The sequence below is a fragment of the Budorcas taxicolor genome, chromosome 11, assembly GCF_023091745.1.
Source record: "Budorcas taxicolor isolate Tak-1 chromosome 11, Takin1.1, whole genome shotgun sequence".
NCBI classification, from domain to species: Eukaryota; Metazoa; Chordata; class Mammalia; order Artiodactyla; family Bovidae; genus Budorcas; species Budorcas taxicolor.
Window position 1 is genome coordinate 19,175,648 of NC_068920.1, and position 17,901 is coordinate 19,193,548.

The following is a 17,901-nucleotide window of genomic DNA, read 5'->3' on the forward strand; positions in this document are numbered from 1 at the left end:
CCTGACTTTGTGCAGCCCCATGGACTATAGCCTCCCAGGCTCCTCTGTCCATGGGATTCTTCTCCAGGCAGGAATACTGGAGTGGATTGCCTTGCTCTCCTCCAGGGGATCTTCTGACCCAGGGATCGAACCTGGGTCTCTCACATTTCCTGCCTTGGCAGGCAGGTTCTTTACCACTGTGTCACCTGGGAATCGGGCTTCATTAAGTGTGTGTTTTTGTACACGTGCGCCCGCATGCCAGGGACGCAACCTGAGAGGCACAACTCCTCTTTCCGGAGGCTGGGTCTGGGGCTTCTCATACCTGCAGGGACCAGGCTCCCTGCCGCTCCCAGTCACACCCCACGCCACTCGGCACAGCTCTGCTGCCTGTCTGTCGTGCGGATCTCCTGGGGAGAGAGCAGGGGTGGCTCCCTGCTTCCGCCCACACCGTGTACCCATCCAGGTATTCCAAGACCCCTTCCTCCAGGGAGCGAGGGGGCATCTCGGTGTCTCCCTGCTTGGCAGCCTGGCTCTGTCCACAGAGGCTGGGCTCCCCCCTCCCTGGCCCTCCAGGGCGATTGGGCCCCAGGCCAGGAGGGGGCACAGGACCCCCAACCTTGATCAGTTCTGCAGGCTCCAGGAGGGCAAGGGCCCCTGCGGAAGTTTTGGTGGCCATGCCCACCCACGTGAGCCTGGCCGCGGTGCAGAAACGTGATGGGTGTCTGTGCTTCTGCCCTGATTCGGGCCTCTTTCCTCTGAGTCTGTGCTTGGAGGTCCCTCCCGGCTTCCCTCTGTGTCCTCGCCTCGGCTGGAGTCTCACCTCCTTTCTCGGAAGAGATGCCTGCTTGCCTGGAGCTTTCCCTGTGACTGGACCCAGGGAAGGTTGGATTTGTGTACATGTGGCTGCAGGCTGGTGGCCGTGGAGGCTGTGTGCACTGAGAGCCGGCCGGGAGCTCATGGTTCCAGGTTCTGAGCCCGCTCAGCATCTGGCGATTGACTGTTGGGTGGTGGGTGTCGTCATGTTGAATTACAGGCACCCTGCTTTAGTTGATAGAAAATCAGGCTCTTCCTAGTGGTTCCAACTTTATCTCGTGAGGAATGGCAGGTGAGAAGTTTGGACTTGAGCAGACGTTGCTCTTGGTTAGGAGCCTCAGTTACAGAGCTGATGATGAGATGAGCAGGCTCTGTGACATGACTGTGCCCACTGTCCCTCCAGAGGCAGCTCTGTTCCTGGGGCTGCTCCAGCATCACCTCGTTAGGGGCCCTACCCCTCTGCCTCTGGCTCATCACACTTGGTGCCATGTCCCAGCTCCATTCTGTGCGAGGCCACATTCCCCAGGCAGCCTGAAGGTGCCTCGAGGGCAGAGACACTGTGTGTTTTGAGCACCGCTCCATCTACAGCCCCTTGAACTAGGCCTGGTACATAGTGGGTGCTCAATAAGTACTCCGCAGTCAAGGGGTGAGCGTGCCCAGTCAGGGAGGAGTGGTGGGCTTGCCTGTAGGACATGCCACCATTCATCCCAGTGGGCGTGTCATTGGGAATGTTCCTGGCGCACGGTGGCAGAGGTGGCCAGGTTAGGTAATCTGAAGACCCTGCGGGCCCCCCCAGGGGAGTGGAGGGCAGGGGCCTCCCCTGGCGGGAGGAGGACTGGATCCGTCTGGCCCTTACAGATCCCCGAGGTCAGGCTGCTCGCCTGCCCGGTTCTCAGGGGAGGACCCTCAGGGCGGGTCCAGGGTTGCCCCAGGTTTCTCTCCCAGCGTTTCCGGTCCCGAGTTCCAGCCAGTGTCTGTCTGGATGTTGTTGGCTTGTCCCCCGACCACAGCCTTTCTCCTCCCGTCTCCAGGCTGTCCCCATTGCTCCAGTGACGTTGGTCTTCGCTGGGGCACCTGGGGCAGTGCGTCCTGCGGGTGCCGGGGGGTTTGGCCGGGGCTGTGGTGGTCGGGGGGTCGCCACCTCCTTTGTCCACACTGAGGGTCCTTCTCAGGGAATGTGGTCCCCGCTTCTGTGTTCCTGTCAGCTAGGGACATGGCCCCTGGACACAGGGACATGCGCACAGGGACATGCGCACAGCCCTGCTGTTTCTCCAGCTTGACTCTTGGCTTTTGTTTCCTTTCCAGGGAAGGTCTGTTTCTTTAACAACTTTTTACCGAACAGCAAGAAATATCATGAACATGTGCTTCAGCAAGGAGCCCGCACCAGCTGAAATTGAGGTGTGTGAGCCGGGCGCCCTCTCTCTGGAGCTGGGGTGGAGCCCCCGGGCCTCCATCCCCCGGAGGCAGGCGGAGGGTCCCAAGTCCATCCTCTGGGTCCCGGGCGCGGCCAGAACTTTCAGCTCAGGTTGACCCAAACTTGTTCTGGGTCAGAAGGGAGGTAGTGGAGCGAGCGTGTCCCCCGGGTCCTCCCTGACCGCCCTGTTCGCCCCAGGCAGGCCCCGTGCCGCGCTGGCCACCTCTCGCCCCTTCTCACCCCGTCCTCCAGGAGCCTGTTCGGCAAGAGAATGTTTGGAGTCGCTTGAAACCACGGTTGTGCTTTCTCCTCTCTCCTGGTTTTCATTTAATGGGATTGGCAGGCTGCCATTTTTGTGCTTCTGCCAGCCCTGTGCCGAGGTGTGTGAGGCTGGGCAGGCGAGCGGGGCTGCGCCCTGGCCCGTCAGTGGAGGGGGCTCCGGGGAGGAGGGCAGAGCCCAGGTCTGTCCCTTGGGGGCTTCCCAGGTGCTGACGTAGGTGGGCTTGTCCGGGGGCGAACCCCGACTCCTCTCCGGGCTCAGGGTGTGCTGGACGAGCAGGAGGGGGCACCGGCTGCCTTGGCTTTTGGCTGACGGTGGGTTTCAGACCGCTCCTCTCTCTCCGTGGTCGTAGGCTCCTTTTCTCAGCATAACCACGCTGACGGCCTCGGCCCCTGGCCCTGATGTGACCCGGTGTCCTGGGAGTGGGGCTCAGGGCCCCCCCGTGTCCATGCCGCGGGCTGCCCCGCCTCCGATGGTGGCCATCGGGAGCCCACGAGGCCCGGCCTGGCGCTCGGGCCCGGGCTCAGTGTTCGGCGTTGGCGCTGTTGTCGTCCCTCTCGGTCCCAGGTTCGCACTCTGGGCTGCATGTGTGCCGACCACACAGTGGCCCCTCAGCCCTGCCAGAGCCGCGTCCCGTCCCCACAGCGCCAGCGGGTTCTGACCCGGGACGTGTGTACTCGTCACCGTGGCTTTCGCTGGCTCGCGCTAGTTTCGGGAGAAGTGCCAGAGGAGAGGAGCATGACTCCTGGGGGTGGGTGGTCATCTGAGCTAGAGAAAGAGGCCTTTGCTTTACAACATAGGTCCTTGTCGGAGTCCCCAAAGGTGGAAGATTGTTGCTGCCCGTCGTCTCCTGCTGAGAAGTTAATTCTGAGGGTCCTGGGTTGTTTTGTTTTTTTAATTGGCGGATGCTCGCTTTACAGCGTTGCGTTGCCTTCTGCCGTGCATCAGCATGAATCGCCATAGGTACACGTATGCCCCCTCCCTCTGGACCTTCCTCCCTGAGTGTCTTGGTTTTGCTTTAATGTTAATAGTTGTAAAATATTTAAGCACAAAAGGAAGATTTGCTAAAATTGGAACCTTTAATCTGTCTGGCTAACTTCTGGACCCTACGACGGGGCTGGAGCCTCTGCTTGGCCAGTGCTCCCCAGCAGAAGGGTCCCCCTTGTGGTGCACGGTCATTCCGCCCCCGCTGTCTTTCTTCGCTCAGCGCACGTTGCTGTGAATCCCGGCAGGCGGCCGACCTGACTGGCCTGGACTGTCTCTGGCCCTTCGGGACCCAGAGCGTTTAATGGTCCAGTTTGTCCTTGAGGTGGGGCCTCTGGCTGCCCCAAGCCTGGCCCCTCACTGTAGCAGCCGCACACGCAGTGTGGTGGGGGCTGACCCCAGGTGCTCCCTGGAGAGGCTCCAGGAAGCGGGGTTGGCCGAGGCGGGGAGGGCGTTGCTGAGCTTCTGCACTGATGATTGAAGACGGAATCCTCTCACCTGTTAGCAAAGCCCGTCCTGACCTGGCATTTGCCCTGCAGTTTTTCAGGTCGTGCCCACCCTTCCCCCGTCTGTTTCATCAGCTTGGGTCACAGCCTCGGGGGTAGGATGGTCACTTCCCTTGTTCGGGGCTGAGTAGCGTGTCTGCCCAGACGCCTGTCTGGGGGCACTGTGACCACACCTGAAGTGGTGGGGGGCGTCTCCCCTTCCTTCCTGAGTCACTTTCTCCCTCGATTTCATGGAAGTTATCCTTGATTGCGGTGACGTATGCGTGACATGTACCACTCAAGCCGTTTTTAGGTGCAGTTCAGTGGCACCAAAATCCTTTAAACGTCATCGTGTGACCCACTCCACCACCCGTTTGCAGATTGTCCATCCTCCCAGACTGGAAGTCAGCTCCTGTGAATCACTGAGTCCACGCAGCCCCCCCCCCCCCCCCCCCGCCCACCCGCCCCAATTCTCTTTTTCTGTCTGACTTTGTCCCGAGTCCCTCACGGGAACGGAACCAGTACTTGTCCTTCTGAGACTGGCTTCTCCACTTAGTGTCATGTCCTTAGGATTCATGTGTTGTCGCGTGTCAGAATTTCCCTCTCTGAGGCCGAGTTGTATTCGGCCGACACCATACCTTGTGTTGATCCATCTGTCGGTCATGGACCTGACCCCGTGACCCTGGGCGTGCGGTTACTGCCTGCAGCCCCGGCCGCCTGGGAGGCCACGGCCCCTAGGTCGCAGGCTGAGGCGGGGGCTCTGCAGCCCCGGGCAGCACGGTGCTGATGGCCCCCTCTCCCCGTAGCAAGAGTACTGGCGGCTCGTGGAGGAGAAGGACTGCCACGTGGCCGTGCACTGCGGCAAGGTGGACACCAACACCCATGGCAGCGGCTTCCCGGTGGGAAAGTCAGAACCATTTTCAAGGTAGCGTTGGGCGCTCCTGCCCGGGTCCTGGGGCCGGGTGGCGTTTGTCTGCACGTTCGTGCCGGTTCGTGACGCCCCTGTGCTTCCCCCTGCAGACACGGATGGAACCTCACCGTCCTCCCCAATAACACAGGCTCCATCCTGCGTCACCTCGGTGCTGTGCCTGGTAAGCCAGCTGCGGGTTGGAGGGCTGGGGACCACGGTGCACAGGGTGTGCAGAGACCTCGGGGGATTGTTTGAGAAGGGAGAGGAGTCGGGTGTAGTTGGGAGTCGATTAAAAACGTGGAAAGGTAAACCAAATCGCCGATCTGGAAGCTGGGGAGACACTTCATGTGGTCCGCTTTCCACCTGGGAGCTTTCAGAGCTGACCTCTGACCCTCTGGGGCTCCTGGCTCACCCGGTAGGAGCGAAACCAGGCGTCCTGTTGGCACACTGAGGGCCGTCCCCTGGCGGAGGGGCTGCTCCAGACACGGTCCCCTTCCTGGGTCCTTGGCCTTGAGGCCCCACGGGCCACCGTGGTAGGTCCCTCCTGCCTCAGTCACTAGTCAGGGTGTTTCCTCACTATTGCTTTGTAACTGTGTCTGGGATCTTGGTTCCTATATCAGAAGCAGGAAGGAGCACGCGCCTTCTCATTGAGTTCACCTGGTTCTGATCCCATTTCCTCCTTTTTCTGGCTGGGGAGGCGATGCGATGTCTGTTGCCGTCGCCCTGACTCACGGCTCTCCGTGCCTCCCTGTCCCCTTTGTTCCAGGAGTGACAATTCCCTGGCTGAATATCGGCATGGTCTTTTCTACCTCATGCTGGTCTCGAGACCAAAACCACCTCCCCTACATCGACTACTTACACACGGGTGCTGACTGCATTTGGTGAGTGTGCCGGCCCGCCCCCCTCTCACTCACCGGGCCGGGCGGGCGGGCGGGCTCGTGCGAGCGCATCCTGTGCTCCCTGTCAAGAGTCTGAGGAGCGCGCTTGAGAGTCGAGCTGGTGGAGAACGTTGTAGTTTGCTCCGGTGATGAGCACGGCCAAGCATCTCTGCCTGGCCGTTGTCCGTTGCAGTTGCGGGCTCACACGGGCTGTCCCTCTCTGAAGTGTTCCCCTCAGGGTTGTTGACGGCCAGGAGTTCATGTCCTACTGGCGTCAGAAACGAGGAGTGATAGAGCAGGAAGTGGGCCAGGCGTGGCGGCTGCATGGGCTCACGTGAGCGGGCGTCCTCAGCGCCTCCCGGCCCACCCTCTGCACAGAGAGTGGTCTCCCGGAGGTGGAGCTCTGCCATTGGGGATTAGGAGTTGGTCTGGTTCCCCGGCGTGATCCTTCACTGTCAGGCTTCTCAGTCCCGCTCCGAGCTGGCGCTTCAGCGCCTTTGTTGATGGCGGCAGATGGGAAATCACTGCAAATGATCAGATGTCTTGTTGTCTGACGGGCTACTGGCATCGCATCCATCCCACACTTATTCAGTTTATTGTCCTAGTGGGGTGATTAGCTCCTCTATTAAAGTCCTAGAGCCGATGTTCTTACTCCAAGGAGCCGGTGTCGGCAACAGTCTCATCACGGCTCCTCCTGCGTTTGGGCTGCCTTGGGGCAACGGGCCGTCGGTGTCGGAGCAGGCAGGCCCTCCCTCCGCTGGGTTTCCCGTGGTGGGGCCAGGGTCTCAGGCAGCGTGGAGGGTCGAAGAGCTGCATAGACTCAGGGGGTGTGAGCCCCCCGCCCTGTGCCCCTGGTCCTTCAACACAAGGTGGGGCCACGTGGCCTCGGCCCTGCAGGGAGACAGGGTGAGAGGCTGCGGCCTGCGTGCTGAGTGACTGCTGAGTGAGAGGCAGGGGACGTAAGGCTCTGGAACCTCTGTGCTGCAGGGACAGGTTGCCGGAAAGGATCAGAGGACTTCACCGTGTGGTTTTTTCTTAAAACGTGTGAGTGAGGTTAGAAACTCTGGACTTAAGTCAGATCAGCAATAGGATATGTTGGTGTTGAGACAACAAGCCTCTCAAAGAACTTTGACTAGGTTAGTAGTAGTGAGGACCCCTGCCCCATGGACCGCTCATCACGGGTGCCCTCCCCGCCCGGCCTAGGGGAGGCGGGGACGGGCAGCCTGAAGCCCCGCACATAGCTGCGGGGAGCGCAGGGGGTGGTCAGCTGTCCCCTCTAGCCCGTGGACGGCAGGGCTGGGAGTCCCAGAGCAGGAGGCCAGGAGGAGCCTGCCTCTGTGCAGACCGCTGCCACCAGCGTCTCGAGCACTGTAGGCGACAGGTGTGTCCCCTGGGGTCCTCCTGGGACCCGAGTGGTCACTCCCTCCCTCCTGCTCCCCGGCCCGCACTGACTGTCCTGGTTCTTCGAGCTGAGCTGAGGCCGCGTCCTCTCCATACCGGCCCCGCTGGGCTCTTTGGCCCCAGTCAGCGGGGGCCGTGTTGTGTGAGCCCCACCCTGCGGGGCCGCTCCCTCCACCTTGCACAGACCCTTGGTGTGGGTGGGTTCCACGCTGAGCCCTGGTCCTGCCCTGTCCTCCGTCTGCTGGAGAGAAGGGTCAGGTGCCAGCCCAGCAATAAGTCCCCGCTCTGGAGGCTCACAAGAGGCTGTTGAAGCTGCGGACATGTCTGGATCTGATTTATAGGGGCTTTGAATGTCTGGTTTTGGTCTGAAGGCTGCATGGCTTGGGCGTAGGTCGGACCCGCATGCAGGTGGGTATGCTCGTCACGGGGCATAAGCGGCAGAGCTGCCCAGAGAGACCCAGGGCCACTGGGCACATGCCCACCTCCCTTCCTGCAGCTGAGGCCGGTCTCCAGGCAGCTGTGGGCCCCTCTCTCTGGGGGAGTGTGGAGGGCGGGCTCCCTGGGGAGGGGCCTTGTCAGCAGCCTCCACCCTGATTCCCACCTGCCCAGGTATTGCATTCCTGCTGAGGAGGAGCACAAGCTGGAGGGCGTGGTGCACACTCTGCTGCAAGCCAACGGCACCCCCGGCCTGCAGATGCTTGAGAGCAACGTCATGGTAGGGGCCGCGGGCTGGGGTGGCGGGGGCCGCGGGCTGGGGTGGCGGGGGCCACAGGCTAGGGTGGCGGGGGCCGTGGGTGGGGGCCGCGTGGCGGTTTCATTTCCTCAGCCCTCGGCTGACCTGCCCCACAGAACTAGAGGACCGTGAACAACCAATCCAGGGAGCCATCGTAAAAAAAAACTCTTTTATGGAAACACAACTAAAGCATGCTCCTCTCATTGCCCAGGATGTGGGGCCCTTTGACTCCGTTTCGGGCCTGGTGGGTTTGTAAATGGCGACTGGGGTCGGGCCAGGCACCTGTACGCTGGGCAGGATCACTGAGGGCTGAGCACAGAGGCGGCTGGCCTGGTTCTCAGAGCCTGTTGAGTCCTGTTGTGTTCTGACAGCCTGATCTCAGGTCTTCTCTGGCCTCTGCGGCCGTTGTTGGGGTCTTCTCTCTCCCAAGCCCATAGCCGCCGTGTGGCGGGGATCCAGGGCTCTGCTTGTGAGGGTCCCCGATCACCGCTGCCGTGCCCTTATCTCAGGCATTGCTCCTGGGCCTGTATCAGTTTAGAACTTCCTCTTCCTTCACTTAGGGGTCACGTCTCCTTTATTTTCTAAAAGAGAAACAGAGAATCTGTAATACAGGACATACTCCGTGTGGGGAAGCAGGCTTAAGCCCCGACTCCCGTCTGGAGGGCCGGTGTGCCGGGCCGCTGCCGCAGGCGGCCCTCGGGGCGGGCGGCGCGTGGGGCGCGTGGGGCGCGTGGGGCGGGCGGCCGGTGGCTCAGCCCGCGTCTCCGCAGATCTCCCCGGAGGTGCTGTGCAGGGAGGGGATCAAGGTGCACAGGGCGGTGCAGCAGAGCGGCCAGTTCGTCGTCTGCTTCCCGGGGTCCTTCGTGTCCAAAGTCTGCTGTGGCTACAGCGTCTCCGAGACCGTGCACTTCGCCACCACCCAGTGGACGAGCATGGGCTTCGAGACGGCCAAGGTAGGCGGGTGGCCCCCCCGCACGCGGCCCGGCGCCCCCCAGTGGGGGTCTTGTTTGTAGATGCAGCCTAAGGCGGCTGAGAAGCTCGTCTGGGAGGGAGAGTGGCTCCAGGCTGGTTAGCCTCCTGTAAGTTGCTGAGTTCTCTTGCTCAGTCCTGGGCCCTCGCTGCAGAGGTGTGAAAGGCGAACCCTGCCTTTGGCTGGCGGAGGACCTGGGGTCTGCGGTCTTCCTCGGGGGAGACAAGATCATCGTGTGGTTTTTGCATTGCTTTTTATCCAAATGGAATTCAGAATTTGAAAATTCAGATAGCACCGCCTCCCCAGTAAAGGAAACCCTTGATAGCTGCCTAGAAATGAAAATCTGCCCTGAAGGGATGTGACTGCCTCTTTCAGGAGATGAAGCGTCGCCATATAGCTAAGCCATTCTCGATGGAGAAGTTACTCTACCAGATCGCACAAGCGGAAGCAAAAAAGGAAAACGGTTCCACTCTCAGTACCATCTCAGCCCTTCTGGACGAGCTCAGGTAACACGAAACAGTTCTAGGCCGGCCCATCTAGGCTCAGCCAGGCATGGTGAGGGTGCGGTCCGTCCTTTGTGGGGAAGCGCTGGCCTCCTGTTCCTGGGGCTCGGCCGGAGGCTGCAGGCTGCAGGTGGTGGCTCTTCTGCGCTTGGCCGTGTGCCCCGCGGTCACAGCAGGCAGAGTGCGGCCGTCCAAGAGGCCTTGGGGCAGGTCTGGCCTTTGACTTGGGTGCCCAACTGAGGACCCCAGCCCCTGTGGGCCAGCTGATCCCCGGTGTCCTGGCAGGGATACGGAGCTGCGGCAGCGGCGGCAGCTCTTCGAGGCTGGCCTCCACTCCTCCGCCCGCTACGGCAGCCACGACGGCAGCAGCGCCGCGCCCGACGGCAAGAAGAAGCCTCGGAAGTGGCTGCAGCTGGAGACCTCGGAGCGGCGATGCCAGGTGTGCCAGCACCTGTGCTACCTGTCCATGGTGAGCCCCGCCGCGCCCCGCCCGGCCTGACCGCGGGGACGCGGCTGCCCCCGCCCGGCCTCCCCGCGGGCTGACCGCGGGGACGCGGCTGCCCCCGCCCGGCCTCCCCGTGGGCTGACTGCGGGAACGCGGCTGCCCCCGCACGGGCTGACTGCGGGGACGCGGCTGCCCCTGCCCGGCCTCCCAGCGGGCTGACCGCGGGGACACGGCTGCCCCCGCCCGGCCTCCCATGGGCTGACTGCGGGGATGCGGCTCCCGCAGTCGCTTTCCTGGCCTCCCCGCGGGCTGACTGCGGGGACGCGGCTGCCCCTGCCCGGCCTCCCCACGGGCTGACTGCGGGGACGCGGCTGCCCCTGCCCGGCCTCCCCGCGGGCTGACTGTGGGGACGCCGCTCCCTGGCTTTCCTGGCCTCTCCTTAGCTTTCCTGGCCTCTTGAAGCTTCTGTTCAGCTGCGCGGTTGCTCTGATTGCCCCAAGGACTCTGAAGTCTGTCTGGTAAAGCAGCACTTCCCATTCCCAGCTTTCCGTCCCTGGTCGTGGCTGGAAACCAGCGCAGTCCAGCCCTTCTGCCTTCTCTCTTGGCTGTCCCGCAGCCTCCACGACGGGCTTGTCTGACCCAGCCTGGGGCTGAGTTACACGCCTCACGCTCCTACACCCAGCCCAGCCCCCTCCCGCCTCCTTCAGGCAGTGGCTCCCCGCACAGGTCTCTGTAGCTGGTGTTGTAGTTAGCCAGGGCTGCCGTGAACAGCAGAAACATCTCGTAGTTGTAGAGCTGGGAGTCCCGGGTCAAGGTGTCAGCAGGTTGGTTCTCCCTGAGGCGTCTCCTTGGCATGTAGACATCCACTTCCCCTTGGTGCTCACGGGGCCTTTCCTGTGAGTGCTTCTGTCTTAATCTCTTCTTGTCTTTGAAAGGATGTAAGTCATACAGGACCAGATTCCACCCTACAGCCTCGTTTTCCCTGCTTCTGTCTCTGACGCTCCTGCTCAGGACCTCCTGAGTTACTGAGGGTTAGGACATCTGCATTTGGGGAGTGGATAATAATTCAGTCCATGACAACCACGGGTCCCATTTTATGTATTTCTTCTATTAGTTTTGTTTTCCCAGAGGCTTTTTAAAAAATACAAATTAGAACCACGCTGTCTTTAAAACAAACAAGTCATAAGAGTTTCACCAGATTTTAGAAATGTTTTGTGGACATCACTCATGAAAGCTGCATAGTTCTGGGTTTGTTCGTCTTGCATTGGAATGGGGTTATACTCTTGGGGAACCATCATTGTAGGTTTTCCATGAGCCTGGGTGACTACTATGACCTTGTGTGGCCCTTGTCCCTTCCCGTAGGTTCCGAGGATGGCATTGTCCCTCAGAAAGCTGACTTTCAGAGTGGTCACCAGTATTTTTCAGCCTGTTATTTAGAAAGCACATACCCTGAATTCACGGGTTAAAGTTCAGGTTTTATTTGTACGTGCTTTTCATTACTTAGGTTATTTACTAAGGGATTTGTGCATTTCTGTTCACTGTTTTGTGTTTTTGTGTGGTTCCATCCTCAGCTTTGAGTCATGTGTTTCTGCCAATAAGCATCATTTCCTTACACCTGCAGCTTGGTTTCTTGTCTCTGCTTAGAAACCTCAAAGACAGGAAACAGGTCTTTCCCAGAGTCCTTCTGAAAGAGCCTGTGATGCTCTTGTCTCTGGCGTGTTAAGGCAGTGTCTCCCCGTTGGTCACACAGAGGGAGACCAGGCCAGGTCAGGGTGGGGGCGGCACGCAGAGCAGCTCAGGCCACGTGCAGCCGGGTCCCTGGGATCGGGAGCCGTGCAGGCTGGAGCGTGGACAGAGGCCGGCTCCTCGGGAGGCGCGACTGGCTGGGCTGCCCGAGCCGCTCAGGAGCAGGAGACACTCACGAATGTCCAGGGTGACCCTCCTGGCATCTTTTATCCTGCGGGAGGTTTTGAACCAGTAGTCTCAGGAGCCCTCAAACCCCGTAGCTCCGACCGCCACGCTCCGACTCGGGCCAGGAAAGCGCGGAGAAGCCAGAGGGCCCTGAGGCCGCCGGGCTGCAGCTCCAGCTCGTGATGCCGTGACGTTCAGTTGCTTTCGCAGCAGCATCCTGTGTTTCTGGGCCACAGATGCCTCCAGCCCAGGCGGTGGGCTCCCCTGCTCTGCTCTTGAGAGCCTGCCGCCCTCCTTGGGGCGCCCTTGCCTGCCTCGCATGCCTCAGCTGCACTGCCTCTCGCCCCACACAGGTCGTGCAGGAGAACGAGAACGTGGTCTTCTGCCTCGAGTGCGCGCTGCGCCACGTGGAGAAGCAGAAGTCCTGCCGAGGCCTGAAGCTCATGTACCGCTATGACGAGGTCAGTGCCTCCACAGGGTGACCGCCCGCCCATGTGGCCCCGCATCCAGCCTGCTTCCAGGCACCTCTGGCCTGATGGGGCTTGATGTGGTGGGGAAGCGGCTCGGTGGGCCAAGACGGGGTGAGCAGGGTCAGCCGGAGCTGCCCTGGCCTGGAGAGGCCGGCAGCTGGGGCTGGGGGACTGGCATCCTCGTCCATGCCCCTCACATCTCGGCACACCCACCCGCAGCGCCCCCAGCCGGCCGTTCACAAGCAGTGTGCGTTGACACGTGGGCGCCCCACTGTCTGCTGGGGGCTATGCCGTCCCCTCTGGCCGGGGTAGATCCAGGGGGAGAGCGCAGGACTTGGCCCGAGTCGCCTTCCTGCTGGGGCTCCAGGAGTGTCTGGGACACACCGTGAGGATGTCCGTGTGCTTCTGCCCACATCGGGGTCCCTCCCTGCAGCGGCTGGGGTGCTGCTGTGGTTTGGGGTATGGTGAACCGTGGGGCCCGTGGCCACCCACTGAGCTGCAGGCAAAGCCCGAGGGGGTGGTCCTGGAGCGCCCGGGCCCTTGTCGTCACCTGGGGGCCTTGGCAGAGCCGGAGTCTTTCTGCTCCTAAAGCTTTGACCTTCTGAGTAAGTCCCAGTTGCACCCCTTCTAAAAACCCGTCGTCCCCAGAGGCAGGTACAGTGTGCCGTCTGTGTGGCTGGTTTCTACCCCCCAGTGGGTAAGGGCCGGGTGCTGCCTTCAGCTGCGAGGAGCACCCGGATCTCTGCCCCCAGAGCGGCTGCACGTGGCCCCCCTGTCGGCTATCCACGTGCTTCCACGCTGCCCTGCGATTGTGGTTTCGGTTGAGGTACATGTGTAGCTCCGGGGCACACGGCCCTGCAGTATTTACTCTGCACTGACCCAGAGCCCTTCTTGGGGGTCACCTCGGGAGACTGCTGCCGGGACCCCCTTTGCCGCTGCTGGCCCACCCTCCTGTCCAGCTGTGAGCCCCGCCTTCAGCGCGGAACCTGCTAGCTACCCCCCGCCCCAGGGATGGGCATCCCATAGAACACGTCAGAGCCCTAGGTGAGCCAGGCCAGATGCCCAGCCAGGCCTGATTCAGGAGGTTCTGGGGGCGCCCTCAGGGGCTCAGGCTGTGGTCAGATTTGATAAGAAGCCTTTGGCTAAATTACAAGATTAGAAGGCTGGAAATAGATCTCTCTGTATCTTCTTTGTCCTTAAAGAGCATGCTCAGCAAAGGCAGTAACCACTTTGCCCTCCCTGCTTCTTCACTTGAACAGCAAATGTCAGAACACGGTTAAAAATAAACCCTCATGTCTGAGTCAGAGCATCTCTGGCAGCGCACAGGGTGTAGCCGGCGGCGCTGGGGCTTCTTAGATGATTCTGAAGCTCGACAAGACGTGGGTTAGTTTCCACCTCCGGCCCATTTTGGAGCTTGGTGTTTTGATGTGACCAGAATCCTGGAAAAGAATCACATCTGTAGGGTCTGTCAGTCTGAAGCTTAATCATTGGTTCTCATGAGTAGGGAAGAGAAGGGTTTTTATAAGCCTCCCACTTTGCCAGTGGCCTAAATTTATTTTAGTAAATGAAAATCACAAATCAATTCCCTATTGAGCTGAACTATATTATTAATATTTTAATTGGGGAATATCCAGCTCTGGGTTGGATTCCAGAAATGGCTCATGAGACCAGAGCCCTTGTTCTGAGCCCTGGCACCCAGCACTCGGGTCCCTGCTGCCCAGCCTTCTGGTCACACAGGCAAAGGTATGACCTCTGGCTACACAGCCTTGCTGCCAAGGCGGCTTTAGCCAAGGTAGCTGGTCTTGAAAGCTCGTCTGCTCATTCTTGGTTAGCATGTGTATTGTAAGTGATATAAGTGGTGTGCAGCGCCCAACCTGAGCCAGGACTAGGCTGACCCTCAAGCTTGAATGATGGAGTGGCCTCCTGTCCCCCTGGCTTCCTGTTCTGTCCATCCAGCCTTGGCTCAAACAAGTGCTCTGGAATGTATGTCAGGACATAGCCATTTGGATAGTCTTCCCTGTGGTTCCTTGTAAATCTGGATGGCTGTAAGTTGAGTTGTGTTAACAGTTACACATGGGTTTTTGATGCCCAACAGATAGGTGGTTCTCCTGTCCTGTTCGCTCTTTCTTCCCTTTGTTGTGGAGGGAATAACAAGCGTTTGTGGACAAGTGTTCGTGTTTATGTGCACGAGTAGGTCAAATAGGTTTCAGTGTAGCCAGAGAAACAAGCAGCCCAGACCCATCCCCATCCAGGGTGCGCAAGTCTTTCCTCACTTCCCAGCCGCCCCCCACCCCGCGTCCCCGATAGTCCCGGAGGCCTCTAGGCCCTGGGAGGTGCACAGGGGCGGCTGCAGGAAGCCCTCTGCTGTGTTGTTTAGGGGGTGAGGGACCTCGATAGGAACACCCCCTTCAGCAACCTGTCCCAGGGTGTGTTGGTTATGGGGCTGCAGAAACTGTTTCTACTTGACCGCCATGGCAGGGGCGGTGCTCCTGGGCTCCCTGAACAGGGGGGAGGGGTGGGAGGCTCTGTGTGCCTCTCTGGTTTCCACATGAGAAAAGGCAGGTTTCCCTCAGAGAAGGAAAGTTTAATTTAGGTGCCTGGTTAGGGGCTTCCGTCTCAGGAAGTGTCGTCCCAACCACAGGCCACCCTGGCCCTCGCCACCCCTGGGTGCCGCCGCTGCCATTTGATGAAGCTGATGGCCTGGGGATGGCGCTCTTCCACCTGCTAATTCTGTGTCTCCCTTTTCAACCCAAAACAGGAACAGATTATCAGCCTGGTCAATCAGATCTGTGGCAAGGTATCTGGTAAAAACGGCAGCATTGAGAACTGTCTCAGTAAACCCACACCAAAAAGAGGGCCCCGCAAGAGAGCCACGGTGGACGTGCCGCCTTCCAGGCTCGCATCCTCCTGAAGACGCCAGTGCCGTGGGCGAGGGATAGACGTTATTTTGTAATTATTATATTCTAGTTTGGAGTACTTGCTGTAGGATACAAGCTGTCTTTGCACTAGCTCTAAAGAAGATTTTCTTCTGGTTTTAGAGAACTAATTTTGTTTTAGCATTAAACTGTTGAACTTTTTTTTGTACTTAGAATACCTAGATACTGCAGTCAGATTTTTGAAACTGCCGTATACTCACTGTTTTAAAACCCTCGAGGGGCTGTATTAATTTGTGTCGCCCCTTGTGGCTGACAAAAGCCTTTCTGTTTGATTTTTTTGTTTGTGTTTGTTTTTTTGTTTGTTTTTTCTTTTGTAATTGTTGGGGGAAAAAAGGCTTTTTAACCCATTTTTGAAGAGGGTGAAGTTTGGAGAACAAATTTTAAAACCATCAGTCATGTGAGCAGATTTTTTTCTAGAGAGGAAAAGGGATAGACACATACACACACACACACACACACACACACACACACACACAAAACTTGAAAGAAATGGCTTTACTTGGCTGTCTTTTCTTCTGTCACGTGCAGGATGAGTTTGTAAGTGTAAAACCGGAGAATCCCCATTTTGTTTCTTTGGGCGGTTATGGCAGCTGAAGGCGGACGTTGTTTCCTAACCATAGGCAAAATGAGGAGGTCGGAGCCACTGGGCTCTCTTTTACCAGCACTTCACTATGCATCTGTTTAAGGAGAAAGGGGAAGAGAAGAAAAAGACTGCCTGCCTTGGAGGGGTCACGTGAGGGAAACCTGTGCCTGATTTCATTAGGAAATCCATTCTGTTCTTTTTTGGTGCTGTTGGCTACTTTATCAAAAAACCCTTCAATAGCATCCTTAAGAAAAAAAAAAAGGAAAAAAAAAGTGATTGAAGCCGGAAGTGCTTCTGTGTCATGGATGTGCAATCTCTCTAACATTCCATCTTCATCTCACCTGTTTGCTTTACACCTTCACAGGTCAGCATTAATTTTTCTTTTTAAACTCGTTTCGTTGGTGATCACATCTAGAGCCACTCGGAGGTCTGCGGTTCTTTTCGAATGTGAAAATGCATCTGCGCTCATCTGGTCTATTTTTTCTCTTCATGTTGTAACAAAAAGAAAGAAAAAAAGGAAAAAAAAAAAAACCCGTCCCTTTTGTACATACGCCTGTAAATTGTTTCAAATACTTGAGCCTTTTTCTGGGTGGGGGAGGGGAGGGCGCGAGGACAGATGAAGAAAAGCCTTACACTTCCGTTTCTTCATCGGGTGGACTGGATGCTTACAGGGTTTTTCTTGTAACATTTATAAGTGCTGCTTACATCACTGAACAACAACAACAAAAATAATAATGGAGTAGCTGTTGCCCTTCTCCGGTTGTGTGTACAGTATGTGTGGAATAAAAAAGGGAAACTGTTTTCACAAGCTGTTCTTTGTTTCATGATTGGACTCAGCGATCCCGCAGCTGCCGTGTTGCACTGAGCTGGCCGGCGGGGCCGTCAGCAGCGTCCTGTGGTACTCTCTGTCGGTTGTCGTTGCCGAAGACTGAACTGTGTTGGCGTGTTTAACAGTGACATGAGCAGAGTCGTGGTTCCCAGTGTGCTTGTCTGTTCCATGGCCTTGCTGTGTGCTGGCCCTCTTTTGGACAGTGAACTTCCGCCTACGGCTTGCGGTCTGACGTTTTAATTTATTAGCGCTGCTCTGCACCCTCCCTTGGGAGGGAAGACTTTTCATGTTGTTTATTGCCAGTTTTTTGTTTACTTTTCAGGTTTGTACTACAAGGTTTAATAATAAAACAAAGTTTTTTGGACACCTGTTTGTCTTGTGGAAGATGAGTGAATGAAATCAGCTCTTTTCTGATCAAAGGGCTAAGGGTCCATCCCCTTGGCCAGAGAGTGGTGTGAACACAGAGTTTTAATCTCATTTTCTGACAGTGGTGAGTGGTGGTGGGGGAAACACACCGCTCTGTGACCGGGGTCTGGTGAGGAGTGAAACGGCGTGGGGACTGGGCCCATGTTTCCTTTCTCCCTCCGTGCCAGGTGTGCTGTGCTATTAAATAAACTAGGGACTGTTGTTGGACTTGACCATTCTGCCCGAACTCTGTTAGAGCTGAGAGGAGGCCCGATTTCCTACCTGCAAGGGGCTTAGCTCGCCAGCGCCAAGCTGCTGTGGATGCCAAGCTCCCTGGCCCCACCTGCAGGGCGTGTGTATTTAGCAGCCTTTCTGTACAAACTGGCTACGTTTAAAGTTCTCAGACTTTATTGTTAGCTGTTGCAGTCACTTGCCTCACGTTATTGTCAATTGTGTAAAAACCAAGAGCGCCCCCAGTCCACCCACCTTCACCACGGGTCTCTGTGCACGCTGCATCGTCCTTCAAGGTGGGCGGCGCACAGGCGCCCAGGCTTAGGAGTCGCTGTCGTCGGTGTGTAAGGTGGCAAGGGCGGTGTCCACCTCCACGCCCTCCTCATCAGACTGGACCACGGGTGACTCCCCGCCTTCGCTGGAGTCACGGGAGGCCGGGTCGGTACCAGGTGAGGATGAGGAAGGTGGTGTGGCTGGGGACTGGGAGGGACTGGGCACCTGGAGAGTGACTGCCTCCTGACCGGGGCTTGCCTCAGGCCCTGGGGGAAGAGAGCAGAGGAGAGCCCATCACGGAAGTCCTGCGTCTCAGCGTTGCTGGCCACGACGAGCGTTTGAACTTGCAGCGAATCCAGGGGGCGGAAGTTCTCTGTTCCTGCGATGTGCAGGAAGCTCTTGGAGAAGGTGCTGAGTGCGGTGGCTCCCCGAGGCCACCTGGGGCTCCAGCTGACCCTTCTTGCCACC

General features: G+C 58.4%; 2 protein-coding genes across 3 annotated transcripts in view; one reads left to right on the forward strand and one right to left on the reverse strand.

Moving 5' to 3' along the window:
• Positions 1-16,245, forward strand: part of JARID2 (jumonji and AT-rich interaction domain containing 2) — a 231,057-nt gene extending 214,812 nt beyond the window's left edge. For both annotated transcript variants that reach the window (XM_052647857.1, XM_052647856.1), the window contains 10 exons: positions 2,098-2,190; positions 4,762-4,880; positions 4,976-5,046; positions 5,632-5,746; positions 7,754-7,859; positions 8,648-8,830; positions 9,223-9,353; positions 9,636-9,819; positions 12,060-12,167; positions 14,935-16,245. In XM_052647857.1, the coding sequence (XP_052503817.1) occupies positions 2,098-2,190; positions 4,762-4,880; positions 4,976-5,046; positions 5,632-5,746; positions 7,754-7,859; positions 8,648-8,830; positions 9,223-9,353; positions 9,636-9,819; positions 12,060-12,167; positions 14,935-15,087 (1,263 nt within the window). In that variant the 3' untranslated portion in view covers positions 15,088-16,245. The remainder of the gene's footprint in view (positions 1-2,097; positions 2,191-4,761; positions 4,881-4,975; positions 5,047-5,631; positions 5,747-7,753; positions 7,860-8,647; positions 8,831-9,222; positions 9,354-9,635; positions 9,820-12,059; positions 12,168-14,934) is intronic.
• A 1,077-nt stretch (positions 16,246-17,322) lies between these two features.
• The window catches only part of DTNBP1 (dystrobrevin binding protein 1), a 100,482-nt gene continuing 99,903 nt past the window's right edge, over positions 17,323-17,901 (reverse strand). Inside the window, exon 10 of the mRNA XM_052648682.1 lies at positions 17,323-17,699. Within this exon, the coding sequence (XP_052504642.1) occupies positions 17,482-17,699 (218 nt within the window). The 3' untranslated portion in view covers positions 17,323-17,481. The remainder of the gene's footprint in view (positions 17,700-17,901) is intronic.